This window comes from Branchiostoma lanceolatum, chromosome 17, assembly GCF_035083965.1.
Source record: "Branchiostoma lanceolatum isolate klBraLanc5 chromosome 17, klBraLanc5.hap2, whole genome shotgun sequence".
In the NCBI taxonomy this organism is placed as follows: Eukaryota; Metazoa; Chordata; class Leptocardii; order Amphioxiformes; family Branchiostomatidae; genus Branchiostoma; species Branchiostoma lanceolatum.
Genome location: NC_089738.1, coordinates 19,457,274 through 19,474,899, shown reverse-complemented (window position 1 = coordinate 19,474,899; position 17,626 = coordinate 19,457,274). Strand labels below are relative to the sequence as shown.

Genomic DNA, 17,626 nt, shown 5'->3' with positions numbered 1-17,626 from the left:
ACTCTCTGCTTGGAGAGGACAACGACACGAGCTAACACTGTAGTAAATACTCGTTACTCGTTGGATTGACGTAACCCCATTTTATTTTCTACTTCCGTACTTGGTGGCTGCGTAGCGGTAGCTAGACGATTTTCCTACTTATATCTTTTTGGAGAGAAGGAAACATACTGATCGTCTATTTTCTCTGTTTTTCTATGTAAGCATCTACAAATGTAATGTAGCTCACACACATACTATATGTGTGTATCTGTGTATGTGTAAGCTCTCCCCTGCCCACTTTGTATATGTGTGTGTGCATGTGTGTGTGTATTTGTGCGTGTGTATGTATTTGTGTGTGCATCTGTGTGAGTGTATGTAGTTGTGTGTGTGTGTGTTTGTATGTATTTGTGTGTGTGTGTGTGTGTGTTTGTGTGTGAGTGTGTATATGCGTGTCTCTCTTGGTGGTTTTTGTGTGTGTGTACATGTGTGTCTGCATTTGAGTTTCTGCAAAGTCTGTCAGGGTATTACATATACACGTGATGCATACTCCGATGTTTTCCGTTACTTCTATTCTTGAATCCCCGCCCCATCAAAGCTCACCCCTCCGGAATGAATACCTCCCTGGCCGCCGTCTCACCTAGAAAGCCCGGCACGCGGCCGACGCTGATGGGAGAATGATCGTGAGTCATTAATCCTCCCGGATCCCGGGTCGGAGGGGTTATCTGGGTGCGGTACCTCGTTTTTTCATCGCCAAGCAGCCTCGTGTCCTGTCAGATATGCGGTCATTACTACTAGCTTCACTGAACAGGACTTTGTAGCGAGTTAGAACTCTCCAAGCAAAGGTTAGGTTATATTTTGTTATGGACGACTTTTATATAATTAGCCATTTTTGTCGTTTTTTTGTCAGAATTTCTTTGAGTGGACTGGTCTGAACTTGATGGCTACCTCTAATAATGATATGATGGTTCCCGGGGAGAGGGCACTGCCGCCTTTCTTTAACGGCCTTGAATATGATTGCCCCGCACCGGGCTCAGTGCTGATAGAGATTAGGCTTGTACACCTGACAAAGTAGGACGACCGCCAACAATGTATAAAAAACGTCCGAAATAGAGGTAGACCACACTGCAAAACAAGCCGGTAATCTCCACACATCTACTTGGAGATCACTCATGCTTACGTAGTCCGTGCTTTATAACAACGTGAATTACGCTACGGCATGTGGATTTATTGACCGATGTTTTGAGGCGTAGTCATGGCGATTTTTATACGCCTGGCGTTGCCATAGTTACAACCCCTGACCTTAAGGCACGGACGTGTCCTTCTTTTTTTCATCGTGTAGCATTTAGTGTAGCCTCCAGCCCGCCTTTCGACGAGGGTGTGGCCGGATCGTAGAACTCGGCAAAAATGGGGAAAATTTGCCAAAAGACTCAGTCAGAAGGGAAGGGTAACATTTCCCGTCGGCTACTCCTGGCCGACCTAAGAAACCCTATTCGTTTCGTTTCAAGTCATCCTCATTTGAAGTGAAGCATGATGCTTTTTCAAGTAGCTAGTGGTAGTGCAATGCGGCTTCGCCACGGCTCGCGTTTTTGGCCAAGCACACCGGGTCACCCCTACTCTTCTCAATAAATGTGTTGGGTTCTTTTACGTGCAGAGGTTTGACGCTTGAGGCTAATGCCTGAATCTCCCTCATACACGGGGCCGCCGGCTTTACGTCACCATCCGAAATGATGAATGCAATCCCTTACAACATGTCCGACCTGGAGTCGGCCCCTATGATCGAACTATGGTGGGACCTATAATTGTACATTGTGTTCATCATGTGACCGCACATGATTACATGTGATTACATATGAGATGGAATGGGTAATATTTAGTAACAGATAAAATAATGAAACCATATATGCATGTATGTAACTATAAAATGTAACTTTATTAAAGAACACTACAACACTAAAAGAAAGGTTACGGAATGTTTCCACATACTCGGTTTGACACCGTTTTAAAAGAAGAAAATTCTAGCATCTAAAACATAAATGTCTTCAGCCCTTGAAGTTAACCAAAAAAGAAAACTTTAAAAAAGTTTTCAGAACCCCGTGTGATTAGAAAGATTAGACCGCGGCTTCCTGGCGATTCCTCTCCCATAGTTCCCGCACGCGGTCACGGAGAGTGTCACGGTTGAAGGTCAGTTCGTAGCCGAAAGACCCCGGGAGCAGGTGAATCGACTCGAAGCGGCTCCTGAGCACGCACATGCCGTCCTCTCCTTCCATCAGCTCCGCTATGTCCTCCAGAAACCTCCTCACAGGGTCAGGGGTCGCGGGGCAGGCCTCCACGCCGTGAACACTCAGCGCCACGACTCGGGGGCTGCTGTTCTTCCGCTTCTTGCTAGGCGGCGCTTCTGACCGCGGCAGGTCCACCGTGACGTAAATGCCCCGGGATTCCTGTTGGACAAAAACATTTAAGTAAAGTCATCATCAACTGAGGTGAAGAATTATGCCTTTTCAAGTAGCTAGTGGTGGTGCAATGCGGTTTCGCTACGGCCGGCTCGTGTTTTTGGCCAAGCACACCGGGTCACCCCTACTATTCTCCGATGATAAGCGTGGTGGGATTTACGTGCAGAGGTTTGCCACTCAAGGCTTATGCCTGAAGCTCCCTCATACACGGGGCCGCCGGCTTTATGTCACCATCCGAAATGACGAATACAATCTCTTACAACACGTCCGAGTTGGACAACCGATATGTAAAAATTCCTTACCCTTCCTTGTAGATAACATCAAACTACCCACACCCAAACCGAGCGAACAAACGAACAAACAAATAAACAAACAAACAAACAAACAGGCAATGTATAATTAGACCCACCTGGAAGAAGTTGTCGGCCTTATATGGAACTATCCCCGTTGCCATGACGACACCTCCTCCGTACTTCAGCTTCAGCTCCAGAGGAAACTTGGCCACGCGGGACAGGTAGGTGTGGAACGCCAGGGACATCTGGGCAAAAGGAAGAACGATCTGAATTCACTTCGATTTGATTGGATCGGAATGTGACGATGCAATACACGTGGGACACAGGCAGAGGACATGATAAATTGATACCCTTTTTCCTACGCCATATCTTACCTGGTACGTCGACTGCTGGGAAGCTATTGCCCATGACAGAGCGCTGTGGAGAAATCAGTGCGCGTTAGGAATCAGGACATTCGAGGCCAACAGAGCTGCTGCTATTCAGGAGAAGAAGGAGAGGAGGAAACAGCACTCCACACCAGACTGTTCCTTTCCGTGCAGCATCTGTGGCCGTTCATGTGCGTCAAGAATTGGTCTTCATTCCCACATAAGGACCCACCTTGGCAAATGACTTGTGAGCCTACTCATCTGTCGTACCGACAGGAGAATCCATCATCTTACCTGGTGTAGAGGAAAGGGGAGCACGACACAGTTGAGCCGATCCTCGGACGTCATCTTGGCGAAGGACCGCATCTTCTTGATAGGTGGGGGATTGTTCAGGAAGTCCTTCTTCTGAGCCTGATTGCACTGGGGGGGGGGGGGGGACAGCGGTAAATAAGATTTGTTGTTTACGTCGATGAAGGGTAGATATCTATGTAATAAGATTCGCCAAAAAACAATTAGTCAAGCAACTGGATACGGTTTTGAGTTTTTGATAACCATCATTTACATTGAATCTGTCTATTTTTCCTATTGGACAATCGAAAATTGAATTCGCTTTATTTGCATGTTACTTCATAGTTCGTGGTCAAAAACCTGACGTCACTGACGTCACGATCACTGACGAAAAGTAGTGGATGCAACTTGAAACGTCTGACCGTTTCCAAAATCATATCCAGTTGCTTAAGTAACTGAATTTTGGCGTAGAATATGTTGTTTGTTTATTTGTTGTGTTTTTTTGCTGTACAAAATCGGTTAATCGCTTTATCATAACACACGGGTTTAATACCAGCTGCGTCTAAGAACAGTATCAAAAAGGAACTTCGCGAAAAGTTGCAAAGAAGTTCTCTAATCGTTAAGACGTGAAGTTGACGCATCTGTACCTTTTTCATCTCTCTCTTCTGGCCCAGATTACATAGGCCGTATCTGACGTCATCCCAGACGTTGAAAAAGATGCTCCCCTCCGTGAAGATGGCGTTGTCATAGAAATCACGGATAATGGCAAACACCTGTAGCACAAAAACGAAAAGACGTTTTCTCCAAATAATGTTCAAACCTCCGTTACATCAGGTATTTACATCAGAGGCTATCAACCACCCCACAACCGAGACGGGGACCGTTACAGACTGCCTGGAACCTATGAAATGTTGCTGACGTCACACTTCCGTAGCCTGTTGGTCGGTTCGTTTTACTTGCGTATGGGGATTCATGTAATTCTAAGAAATATTTAAGTGACGGGAGGTGGCTAGCTTTGCCTTCGCATAATCTCCGTCAGCTCAGAACTGTACAAATAGGATCGCGGATGAGATGTTAAGATGATGTCCCGGTACCTTAGCATGTACAGCTGCCGGACTGTCCAGCCACGCCCCGTCCACGTCATCAGGGGAGGCCAGCTCGTCCACGAAGGCGTCAACAGGCAGCAGCAGCTCATGTCCCATGTACTCCACTGGATGGACGATAGACAAACAGGTTAACATAGATACGCCAAAAATAATTACTCAAGCAACTGGATAGAATTTTGAAACAGTCAAAACATAGAGTTCTAGAGACAAGATTGCACTATCTACGAAATCTATGACAACAAAAATCTTCCAGTGTCTCATCCGATGAACCCTGTCTTTGACTTTTCCAGTATATCCTGGCCTCTGAACCCCGTCCTGACTATGTGACCCTTAACCCTCACCTGACCTTCGAACCCACACAGTACCCGACATCTCCAACTCGTCCTGACCCCGTGAACCATGACCTCACATTCGAACCCCCAGCCAGTTCCCGACCTCTCCACCCCGTCCTGACGCCATAAACCTTAACCCGGACCTGACCTTTGAACCCGAACCTTACCCGGCCTTTCCACCCCATCCTGACCCCGTGAACCCTGACCTCACCTTCGAACCCGAACCCTGTCCCCGGCCTCTCCACTCCGTCCTGCCCGTCGATGATCCCCGTGACCTTGACCCTGGCGGTGGAGTCGTCCGGCAGCCAGACCTGGGCGGTGAAGGGCAGCTTTAGGCACGCCTCCGGGCCCGTGAACAGGGCCTGCTGGTCCTCAGGAAGCTCCGTGTCCGTGAACCAGTCAAGGCGAGCTTCCGTGATACCCTCCTGTGGGGTTTTAAAAGAAGGGGATTGCACGCAAATGATGAAACATACCTTGATAGCGGATAGAATTAAGATATGAGGAAACAAACAAAAATTGTTTTAAAAAACAGAGCTAGGGTTAACGAAAAAACACAATTGTATCACCTTCATGTTATCCTTAGTTATCTTCTCCAAAGCTTCGTACATACTAGGGTGGTTGGTTTCCTCCTTCGTCATGGAGTGCGGAATGGGCGGGGAGCGTTCCCACTTCTGCCTGAAACGGGACATCATGCAAAGAAATAAGATTTTATTTCTAGACACTTTTGCGAGGTACGAAAGTGGCAACAATCACTGGTAGTCAGCAACGATTGTAGAAAACTTCTCTATTCTATATTTGACTAACAACTAACTACTAGATTTGACGCAAAAGACTTTTCGACCTCCTAAATGTTCTTCAAGATAAAGTGCGTTGCTCCAACCACGTGCTCTCTGACTTGCGCAATGAGTCAAAGACAGTTTGTTTTGTTTCTTTGTTTCTTGATTTGTTTATTAGAATCATGACCACAAACCTATCCGCCGGACTGGCTGCCTCCCTGATCTCCATCATTCTCAGCTGGCCGCCGCTGCAGTACAAATAGTTCCCGGCAGGTGGCGCATCTGTGTGGTCTGACGTTGTTGCCATCATCTTCAGAAGTTTCACGTTCTTCTTCTTTCAGAAGTGAGAAGTGCCAGACACCGCTAGGACAGAACAAAACGTTCACATTTTAGTTCCTGAATTTGTTGTTCATATTATAGAAGCATCCGAGTTTGTTGCTTGTGTAAGATGGGCAATGTACGTCCAAAGTAAATCGATGAGTTCCACAAAACAAGATTTAACCTCCTTGTTACTATGATAAAACCTCCTTGCACAAACTTTATAATTAGTTCCATGTCTGTTTCTCTGCTTCTCACAGAAGACGTCCGGTATCATGTGGCGATAATCTATTTATTGGCCCCAATAAAACCTCGCCAAAGACGAGAAACGAAAACAACCCCAGCAGCCGCTGTGCCGCAGCAAGCTGTGACGTCGGGGAATACTGTAAATCCACTTATTTTTGCGGGGATTAAATTTCGAGACAGAAAGGGAAAGGAAGTTTCGCCGTGTTTAAAGTTCTCAGTCGGAACAATTCTATAGTTAAGTAGTAATACATGGGATATACTTGTTCCCTGTGTTAAAATCGCAAAGAAGACTGCTCTGCTTGATTCAGTGCAAAGATGAAAGATAAAACCATCACAGAAATGTCAAGATCTTCAGTACGCGGGAAGCACAGAGACTTGAGACCGAGAAGCACGGACGCGTCAGAATAAATATGTTCAAAGTTAACGCCGTCTCTCTATGGTTGGATCACCTTAATTGACCGTGCATGCGTAGCGTCAATCATCAAGCCATAACACTATATAGTTCCGAACCATACCGCCTAAGTATTACTAAGTATTGAATTCATCAACAGAACATTAGCTGTGGCCACTGTAAACTTCCGGCGACCCGCCAAAAATGCCAACAAAACATGAGGGTTTGATATGTAAATCCCTTCATCCCAAATCGCAACGGTGACATATTATTCTGGCCACGAAAGATAAAGTCAAAGCCAAGTAAATTGATATTAGTGAAACTCACGGTGGGTTTTTCTGTCATCTGTAAATTATTACTAAATACATTGTATCTCTATAAATCGTGATATTGGGTTGATAAGAGTGAAACTCGTATTCGTGGCTTTATTCCACAGTAGCTATTTGAAGAGTGCATGTGAGACACGTTACATGCACTGATGTTGTACAAAGGAATACTCACCAAAGCCGAGAACCGGTGGAAGAAAAGTCGTCAGAAGTTCACCACACGAGGTTCTGGTGGGCAATGTGGGGAGGGCCACGACTGTTCGGGTCGGCTTGTGCGCATGCTCCTCAGCTAGCACCTGGTAATGATTTTTGCCATGGCCAAATAAGGAAAATGATGTTGGGAGAATTTTCCTGTATTTTCATCAGATGTTAAGATTTTGAAATTGCGGAAGAAAATTGAGTTCACAGAATTACTGAAACAACAACGTTACAAAGCCTGAGATGTTGGAATTTGCATTCCGTCACTTGCAAAACAATGTTGTTGTCGTTGATGATCTACCACCACATATCTGCTTGAAGACGACATATTGCGTCATAGCGGGAAACCCGGAAGTTTTAGAATGGACGGTCCCAGCTGTTGTGTGAATGACTCACTAACAACCTGAAAACGGCAGCTACCTGCCTATAACGTTCTGTTTTAAAAAAGTCTTACAGACTTGTAAAATTCTAGAACTTTTATCGTTACTGTCGAATTACTTTTGCTGGTTTTAATGTGGCCCAGACATGCCAGAGATTACATGTTCGTATCTCATCCCGATTTCTGTTTCTCTTGTTACCAAGAAGGTTATGTTTAGGAGAGCGTGCGTGTGTGTGTGTGCGTGCGTGTGCGTGCGTGTGTGTGTGCGCGTCTGTATAGCAGCATAACTCCTGAATGGATTGTCTTGATATTTGGTAGCTGGGTAGGTCTTGATAAGACCTTGAAGATATTAAATTCTGGCCGGATTGTCATGATGTGTAGATAGTTTAAATAGTGATTGACATAACCATTGATTAGTAACGGAACATAGAGATTGTCTCTGCGGCTAGCTATTGAACCATAGCACGTGATTGAAAAAACAATAACATTCAGGCCTTGATAAAATTTGATACGTTACTTCAAAACTGTAATTGAATCACTTCTGAAGGTCGGTGTAATAATTGAGCGACTGAAAATTCGAGGTGAGCTACATTTGTTTGTGTTGAAGTAAAGTGTCAGACTTTATCATGGAATATACCAATACAGATGAGCTTGCTAACATTCAGGCCTATAAATATGCAGGATCTGATTACTAGTATGTGGCAGTAACAACAATTGTTAGATGCACAGGGAAGGATTTAGTAATACACAACATAAAGAGGCCATGTAACTTTAAACAGAAACTTTATTAAGAACTCTACTAACACTAGAAAACACTGAACCTTCTAGAACAACATGTTCATGCCAAAACAATAAATATAGAAACAAACACTAGAAGACAGTGGTTATGGAATGTGTTCAGTTTACCAGGTTCTTTTCTTGCTGCAAATCCTGATTAACACAGTCATGTCAACACAGGTGACTGCACATGAAGGACTGTAACACCTTGCTCCCATCTTCTGATACCCCGTTTAAAAAGGAACAAACTGTTAGCATTTTAAACATAACTGTCTTCAATTAACCTTGAAGTTAAAGCTATAATCATTTCCAAAACAAAAATTAGGAAACTGCTTGCATTTCAAACATAATTGTCTACAGTTAACCTTGACGTTAAAATCAGAAACGTTTTCAAAACCCTCCATGCTCAGCCCACTGTTTCCTGAACCATCTGTGATCAGCCCACTGTTTCCTGGCGTCCGTCCGTCCGTTCGTCTGTCCTTATATCTCGCTGAGGAGGTCCTGGAGGAAGCAGTGTTGGATGACAAGCCCCTTCGACACTTTGGGCAGCTGTACCTTGGCTGAAAGTAAAATATTCATTTACTCTCTTTTTTTTGCTTCTTTGAACCTTTATGCAGTCATGAGAAGCTCAAATAAGCATGCAGGCCATTTTTTATCACAAGAGATACAGACTACATCATAATCAAAGTCCAAATAAATACCTAGCAGCCTGTGTTTACAAAATCTCTTGCTGGGGGGATTACTTTACCTGTACTCCTATGGCAATGCCAACTTAGAGATGTCTAATGAAGATATTGGAGCACAATAGTAAAAAAAAACTCACAAGTGCTGGAGAAAAAATTCTGAACAGTAGGAAGTGCAGGAGAAAAGGATAAAAGGAAGAGGCCGTACTTGGCAGCATGTGTAGCGACAGGAAACGAGTCTTGAGCACGCACATGCCGTCCTCCCCCTTCATCAGAGCCGCCAGGTCATCCAGAAACCTCCGCACGGGGTCAGGGGTCGTAGCGTTGGCCTCCACGCCGTGAACACTCAGCGCCACGGCTCGGGTGCTGCTGTTCTTACGCTTCTTGCTAGGCGGTGCTTCTGACTGTGCTGATGGAAGGTCTACTTTGACGTAAACGCCCCGGGATTCCTGGTGGATGACCAACATCACAATTAACCAAGCAAGTAGCCATTCAAGCAAGCCAGCAAGCAAGCAACCAGCCAAACCTTCAATCAACCAAGCAACCAACGACAAAGAAGTATACAAACTAACATACCAAGTCAAGCAAGCAAGCAAGCAAGCAAGCAAGCAACCAACCAACCAACCATTCAAGCAACCAACCAATCAACCAACCAACAAACTAACAAACAAACATACAAACTAACATACCAAGTCAAGCAAGCAAGCAAGCAAGCAAGCAAGCAAGTAAGCAAGCAAGCAACCAACCAACCAACCAACCAACCAACCAACCATTCAAGCAACGAACCAATCAACCAACCAACAAACTAACAAACAAACATACAAACTAACATACCAATGAACCAACATAATAAACAAACAATTAAATGGAACCATGTTTAGACCCACCTGGAAGCAGTTGTCAGCCCTATATGGAACTATCCCCGTTGCCATGACGACCCCTCCTCCGTACTTCAGCTTCAGCTCCAGAGGAAACTTGGCCACGCAGGACAGGTAGGTGTGGAAGGCCAGGGACATCTTTAGGAAGAAACAATAATTGATAAGTATTAATATTGCTTCTATATATGAAACTATGTTACATAGTTTCATGTATAGAAAACGGTAATTGTTTCCAAATTTTGAAAACAATAACAAATCAAATTGATAAAACTATTTCAATGGAACGACACAAATTACCATAAATTCTACAGACTTTTAAGTAGATCCCTAAATCAATTTCAATTAGACAGTATTTTGAATGACATGCTGCTACCTGTAATTAATGTACATATTGGATGTTTGTTATGTTGTAATTGTTACTGTATGTATTGTTATTTTGATGTTGTATTGTAAGATGATCAGAAGTCCAGGAAGACTAGTGATGTGCCTTAGGGCACACCAGTGATGGATTTTCTTCAATAAAGTCAAAGTCAAGTCAAAGACATGTTTATTTCATTTGTTTATTTGACAGATGGGGGTGTCCCTGTGGTGCAGTGGTCTGTGCCTTCTGCCTCTCACCACATCTGGTTCAGATTACTTGGACCAGAAGGACTGGGGTTCAAGCCCCGGGTAAGACACCTCTGGACAAGAGGCGCATTGAGTCATACCAAAGACTTTAAGTTTATAAAAATGGTACATACTTCGGAAACAGTATGGAAGTTAGCTTCACTGCCAGTGGACTAGCCCCCTGCTACAGTGATTGCACCACAGTGTGGCCCAGGGCTATGAAACGGAGATGGGCACCGCCCTATACATCAATAATGGTGTGGGAGGATTTTAACTTAACTTAAATTGGAAAGATGTTACCTGGCACAGAGGGAAGGGGAGCACGACACAGTTCAGCCGGTCGAGGCAAGTCATCTCTGGGAAGGAGCGGATCTTCTTGATGGCCGGAGGATTGTTCAGGAAGTCTTTTCTCAGCGCCTGGAGGCACTGGGGGGCAGGGACAACGGAAAATGTTTGTTTGTTTTGTTGCTGCGCAAAAGTGGTCAATCGCTATATTGTAGCACAGGTTTCATTCAACATTCGTACGTACCTAGAACAAGCAGACTATGGAACGCACTGCGAGCCTCGGTTTTCCCAGTTATCCCAAATGTGAACACTTTCAAGACTGCAGTAAACAGAGTTCTCTTAAACCCCTTATAGCTTATCCTATAATGATGGTACTTATTGTTGTATACTGTAACATTATGATATTGTGATGATGATGATAATGATAACATTGAATCTGACGTAATGTCAAAGCGGATGACAAAATGTAAATTGTGATGTGACTCTCTTTTGTGTATTATGCTTATGATGTACGAGCCGCCTATCTTCGTGGAATCGATGACAACAACAGGCTGTCGAACTGATTAAAAAAATAAAATTAAAAAAATTTCAAGCTGCATCTATGAAAAGTAGCAAAGGAACTTTTTAGACCTGATCATTACCAACCTGGACAAACACTACAAAACACCCCAAGTAAGCAGCCCCCTGGGCCTGAGCGATCACAACACAGTTTTGTGGGAGCCGCTGACGACAAGGAAAGAGAACTTTACCAAGCGCAAAACACTGAGACCTATCCGTGACTCCGACCGCAGGGCCTTTGGCCAATGGATATGTTCTCAATCTTGGGACGAAGTTTACGCATCCCCAACCTGTGCCAGCAAGGCTACGACCTTCTACACAGTCATGGAGGACGCTATAAACAAATACTTTCCAACCAAGCAGGTAACAATGCACAACAAGGACAAACCGTGGTTAAAACCGGAAATTAAGGACATGATTCGTCGACGACAAAAAGCATTCTCACACAACAAGACGACGCTGTGGAAATACCTGCGAAACAAGGTGAACAGAGAAGTCAAGAAAGCTCGTAAGTCTTTCTACCAGGACAGAGTACAAAACCTTAAGGCAGAAAATCCGGCGGATTGGTACAAAGAAATAAAGACCATCCTAAATATTCAGCAGACAGAACTCACACTCACTATCCCTGGTCATGACGATGCAGACAGCAGTTTCATCTCAAACCACATCAACAAAAAGTTTGCAGGGGTAGCTCAGGGAAGACCGCCACTGGATCCGGAACTGTTACCAGCATACAGGCCCGTACAGTCATGCCCACCTGAAGTGAACATATGGGATACCTACAACCGTCTGCGCAGACTGAAAGCCGGAAAGGCGTCAGGGCCTGATCAGTTGAGCGCTAGGATATTGAAAGAATTTGCTTTTGAAATAAGTTACCCGGTCACAGATATTATGAATGCTTCTTTCAATGAAGGGTACGTCCCACAAGTATGGAAAGACGCCACAGTCGTGCCCTTACCCAAGTCACATCCCCCATCAGTCGACAAACTGAGACCAGTTTCTCTTACCTCTCAACTCGCCAAGGTAGCTGAATCCTTCGTCACTAAATGGATCTTAGAAGATGTAAGTGCATCCCTAGACCAACAGCAGTTTGGTTGCTTGAAAGGTCGCTCTACAACACTGTACCTAGTCAGTTTGTTAGACTTTCTCTGCAGGGAATCGGAAAAGGTCAAGAACATTTGCACAATGGTAATGACAGACTTTTCGAAAGCATTCGATAGGATAGACCATACGTTGGCCATCCAGAAGTTATTACGACTTGGTGTGAGGGGGAGTCTAATCCAGTGGGTCTGCGACTTTCTTAGCCATCGACGGCAAAGAGTTCGTTATGGAGGGCATCTCTCGGACTGGGAAGTACTTACATGTTCAGTGCCACAAGGAACACTGCTGGGCCCGTTGATTTTCCTCGTAGTTTTCGATGATGCGATGAGGGACACGCTGATTCATCACTGGAAATATGTTGATGATCTGTCTATGACTGAATCGCGTCACTACCTCAAGCCGTCGTTAATGCAGAACGAGCTGGACAGTTTCTCTGGATGGTGTGGTGACAACCATATGTTACTCAACCCAGACAAGTGTAAAGTCATCACTTTTTGCTTTATGAAATGCCCGCCCCCACCACCAACACTCACAATAAATGGATCCCCCCTTGAGGTTGTGCCAGTCACGTGCCTGTTGGGAGTGTGGCTGCAGAGAGACTTGAAGTGGGAGACACAGGTTACCAGAATGGTAGGGAAAGCTAACGGACGCCTTTTCTTCTTGCGGAAACTTAAACATTTCAACCTTCCCACCGAAGACCTTGTCACCATATTTACATCCTTTGTACGACCACTACTGGAATACTGCGCGCCAGTCTGGCATCCGGGGCTCACCTGTGCACAGTCGGACAAGCTCGAAGCAGTTCAACGGAGAGCAGTTCGGACAATACTCGGAAGGCGGTTTACCAGCTATAAACAAGCCAGGAAAGACTTAAACCTGCCATTGCTCTCAGACCGCAGGCAGAAACTGTGTCTGAAGTTCGGAACTCAGTTAGAGGCACATAGTTCATCAATGCTGCCACCAAAGGGATCTGACTGTCACGATAGACCCACTAGAAACAGGGACAAATATCGACCTATCAAATGCAGAACAGACAGACTTAAGAACTCTCCCATATCCTACATTGTTCGACTTCTTAATGCTTAACTTCTTATATATTACCGAGGCTTTTAAAGTGTATGCTCTTTTTGTAAAAAAAAATACTAGAAGTATATTTTAGATTCTGCTAATGCAAAACCAATTGTCTGTTTATCACGGACTTTTATATAATAATGTTGCCATGTGTTTATGTAATAATGTTGCCATGTTATACAGAAATGAATTTTAAACATTGTATAATCCGCAATTCAGCCGAATTGGCTGCGAGGGATTTATTTTTAATAAACCATTCATCATCATCATCATCATCATCATTAGCCAAAGAAAAGTTGCAAAAATAAAACGGTAGCAAAGAAGGTTTCTATTTATCTACATGCAGCTGACACAACTGTACCTCGCTTTGGGGAGAAAACATGTTGTAAGTCGTTTGCTGTACATAACTCACTGATTAATCGCTTTCGCGTAACACATAAGCTTTTAACAAGAGGCGGTTACAAAAAGTTACAATAGAGTCAACCAAAACTTGGAGGGAGTTAATGAAAAACAGCAAAGAATATTCACAGAAAGTAGCAGAAGGTTTGCGAAAAGAAGCAAGGAAATGTTTAAATCGTCAACTGTACCTTTTTCCTCTCGTTCTTTTGTTTCAGGTGACACAGGTCGTACCTGACGTCATCCCAGATGCTGAAGAAGATGTTTCCTTCCGTGAAGATGGCGTTGTCATAGTAATCCCGGATAATGGCAAACACCTGTAGAAGAAAAACAAAAACAAAAGATAAGGTAAAGAAATATAATGGAGGAGAATATATATTTTGGGAATTATAGGAAGTCTTCAATTGGAGGTTAGTCGTGCACACGCTTGCCTTTCTACAGTTTTACTTAAGCTAAAAACTTTGAAACGGGGTGGCAAGGAGGTCTTGGGTTGTTGACGTAGAACCTAAAGGTTGGGGATTCAAGTCCCAAAGGCCCCAATGTTTTGCCCATGGCAAAAGCACTTCACACATATAGGCTATACTAGTATCCTCTCTTGACTCAGGCAAAAGGACCTAGCTTCGGTTAGGAACCTTCTTTCAGATGGAACACCAAATAAATCTTCGTGTTTGAGGAGAGCAACCCCTAAACAACGTAAATGATACTTCCGCACTAAATGGCTTGCTCACAAATGAACGAGGACCATCACTCTCACAGTCAGAGGTGGTTGACTGGGTATACAATACAAACAAACACACAAAAGCCCATATCCTGGTACCTTAGCGTGTACAGCAGCTGGACTCCCGAGCCAATCCTCATCCACGTCATCAGGAGAGGCCAGCTCGTTCACGAAGGCATCGACAGGCAGCAGCAGCTCATGGCCCATGTAATCCACTGGAGAATAAGTTACAAGTTTAATAACTATCTGTAAATAGTTTCATCGGGTCGGTAAATCGATAAAGCATGGTTTTCTTAGGTACTCAACCTTAACTTTCTTCTGTACCAATGTTTCAGCAGCCTGTGCGCTGTCGTCATGACGATGAATACTGCACCAGGTCTTCATCACTTTGCCCTGATGAAGACAGCACACAGGCTGTTGAAACGTCGCTGACCCTGTGAACCCTGAAGCTGACCTCAACCTTTGAACTCACACCGTCCCTGAACCATTCCTGGCCTCTTCACCCTGTCCTGACCCCATAAACCCTGGCCTGACCTTTGAACCCAAACCCTGTCCCCGGCCCCACCACCTCATCTTGACCCATGAACCCTGAACTCACCTTTGAACCTGAACCCTCCCCAGCCTCTCCACCCCATCCTGACCCCATGAACCCTGACCGTTGAACCCAAATCCTGTCCCCAGCCTCTCCACCCTGTCCTGACCCTGTGAACCCTGACAATTGAGCCCAAGCCATGTCCCTGGAGTCTCCATTCCGTCCTGACCCCATGAACCCTGACCACACATGTACCTTTGAACCCGAACCCTGTCCCTGGTCTCTCGACCCCGTCCTGCCCGTCGATGATCCCTGTGACCTTGACCGTGACGGTGGAGTCGTCCGGCAGCCAGACCTGGGTGGTGAAGGGGAGCTTGAGGCAATACTCCGGCCCCATGTACAGGGACTGCTGGTCTTCAAACAGCTCCGAGCCCGATAGCCAATCGAGTCGAGCCTCTGTGATGCCCTCCTGTGGTTTTTAAGAATGAGGGATGCACGTGAATTATGAATCAAATCTGGATACCAGGTACAGTTAGCCAGTCTACCAGGCTCCAGACGTGGCTGAAAGAGTAGAAATCGGCCAAATAGACAGATAACATTCCAGAGGAACTGGTCAGCTGATAGATACAGTTTGCCATGTTAGGACATATCTATGAATTGGCCAACTCCTCTGGTATATCATCTGTTTATTTTGCCAATTCTTCCATTTTCCAGCCACGTTTAGGACATGGTAGTGGCTATGATAGAGTAACATAATATTAAGGACATTTCAAAACAAAACCAAATATGTACTACTGATAAATAAGAAAAGTTTCACCTTCAGATTATCTTTAGTGATCATGTCTAACGCTGTGAACATATTCGGGTGACCGGTCTCGCTCTTCATCATGGAGTGTGGAATGGGCGGGGAGCGCTCCCACTTTTGCCTGAAAGAGGACAAAAAGAAGAATGAATGAATGAAAGTGAATGAAAGGAAAGAAAGAATCAATCAATCCATTTTTTCTCCATACTTGTACGAGGTACAAACAGCGATTGTACTACAATTTGTAGAAAACACCAGTCTACAAATAACACTAACAACAAACTACTACTGAAGTAGTAGATTAGATGCTCCAATCACATACTCTGTGACGTATGCAACTAGTCATAGATGGTTGCCCCATTGTCTTGTTTCATGTTTTTTTTTATTGTTTGTTGTTAGTCATAACTACACACCTGTCCACTGAACTTGCTGCCTCCCTGATCTCCATTATCCTCAGCTGGCCGCCGCTGCAGAACTGATAGTTCCCGCCAGGTGGCGCAGCTGCGTGGTCTGACGCTGTTGCCATCATCTTCAGAATCCGAGATTTCACGTACAAGTGTAAAATAGCACTAGGACAGAACAAAGCATTCATTTCATAAAAGTATCCGAGTTTGTTGCTTGTGTGAAATGACCAATTTATGTCCAATGCAATCAATGAGCTCCACAAACTTGCACAAATTTGCAGTGATTTAAGTTCCATGTCTGTTTCTCTCACAGAAGACATCCGGTATCACGCAGCGTTCATTATTTGCACCTATAAAGTTCGTCAAAAACGAGATACGAAAACAAACAAAAAACTCAGCAGCCACCGTGCCATATAGTGTCCTCCGCTGAGGCCTTCTCACGGGGTATGCATCGTAGAATTCGGCAAAAAAGGGAACAATTGTCCAGGAGAGTAAAAACATGGGCTGTTGTTGTTTGTGACATGGAAGATGACGTCTGTAAACTTGATTTTGGCTTGATCACGTTAAATATTCGTGGCTTTATTCTGCAATGTATTTCACGACGTTATATGCACTTGTTCAAGTAAAGAAGTACTCACCAAAAAACTAGAATACAACGGAGAAAAGTCGTGAGATCTAGAAGTTTCACAACAGAAGTTCACGTTGTCAGGAGGCGCACATCTGTTCGGGACGGCTAGTGCGCGTGCGCTTCATCAGCTGACACCCAACATCTGGTAGTCATTCCCGCCATGGCCAAATAAGGAAAATAATACTGGGAGACTTGTATCTGAATTTCATCGTATCTGATTGAAAAAAAAGTTAACTTTTACATCTATTTTTTATAATTAATATTATGTTTTCGCGGCTGGCCACCCCTTCTCTCGATTAAAAAGTATTTAAAATCGGGCGCCCTTTGGAATGGAAAAGAAAATTGAATTCAAACAATCAATAAAACAAAAACAAGGCCTTAAATGTTACAATTTTCATTTCGTTCCTCGCGCAACAATGCTGCTGTTACGTTGTTGTTGCTGTTTATCCACCACCGCACATCTGCTTGGAGACGACATACTGGTATTGCGTCATACCGGGGAACCCGGAAGTGTAAAGTGGACGCTCCCAGCTGTTGTGTAAATGACACATAACAACCTGAAAACGCCCGACAGCCCGTGTATTTATAAAATACCAGTGCTTGCATCGTTTCTCTCTAGAATAACCTTTTCCCTCAAATATAACATTTTTACATTTTCACGCTCTAGCCCGATTCTGTTTTTCTTTTGTTATATATATATATATATTTTTATGTCGCTATATATTTGCATCATTCTGTTA

The 17,626-nt window shown here is 44.3% G+C and overlaps 1 protein-coding gene and 1 long non-coding RNA gene across 2 annotated transcripts; both read right to left on the bottom strand.

Annotated features, from left to right (window-relative positions):
- Positions 1–1,890: 1,890 nt before the first annotated feature.
- LOC136422531 (uncharacterized) lies at positions 1,891–16,380 on the bottom strand. Its single transcript, XM_066410303.1, has 8 exons — positions 16,268–16,380; positions 15,870–15,978; positions 15,308–15,521; positions 14,620–14,735; positions 13,994–14,119; positions 10,692–10,817; positions 2,839–2,967; positions 1,891–2,417 (listed from the first exon to the last, which is right to left on the bottom strand). The coding sequence occupies exons 1-8, from the start codon at positions 16,378–16,380 to the stop codon at positions 2,088–2,090; spliced, it is 1,263 nt and encodes a 420-aa protein (XP_066266400.1). The 3' UTR covers positions 1,891–2,087.
- LOC136422872 (uncharacterized) lies at positions 5,387–7,149 on the bottom strand. Its single transcript, XR_010753680.1, has 3 exons — positions 7,046–7,149; positions 5,784–5,952; positions 5,387–5,488 (listed from the first exon to the last, which is right to left on the bottom strand). It is a non-coding gene; the product is annotated as an uncharacterized lncRNA (long non-coding RNA).
- Positions 16,381–17,626: the final 1,246 nt, after the last annotated feature.

Bases quoted from the DNA above. Each gene is read 5' to 3' on its own strand.
- LOC136422531 (XM_066410303.1), bottom strand. From the start codon at position 16,380: ATGGCAACAGCGTCAGACCACGCAGCTGCGCCACCTGGCGGGAACTAT. The intron at 14,736-15,307 runs GTACATGTGTGG...CTTATTCTCCAG, and splicing joins GACAGGGTTCGGGTTCAAAG to TGGATTACATGGGCCATGAG. The intron at 2,968-10,691 runs GTAACATCTTTC...CCTTTTGCCCAG, and splicing joins TCCCCTTCCCTCTGTGCCAG to ATGTCCCTGGCGTTCCACAC.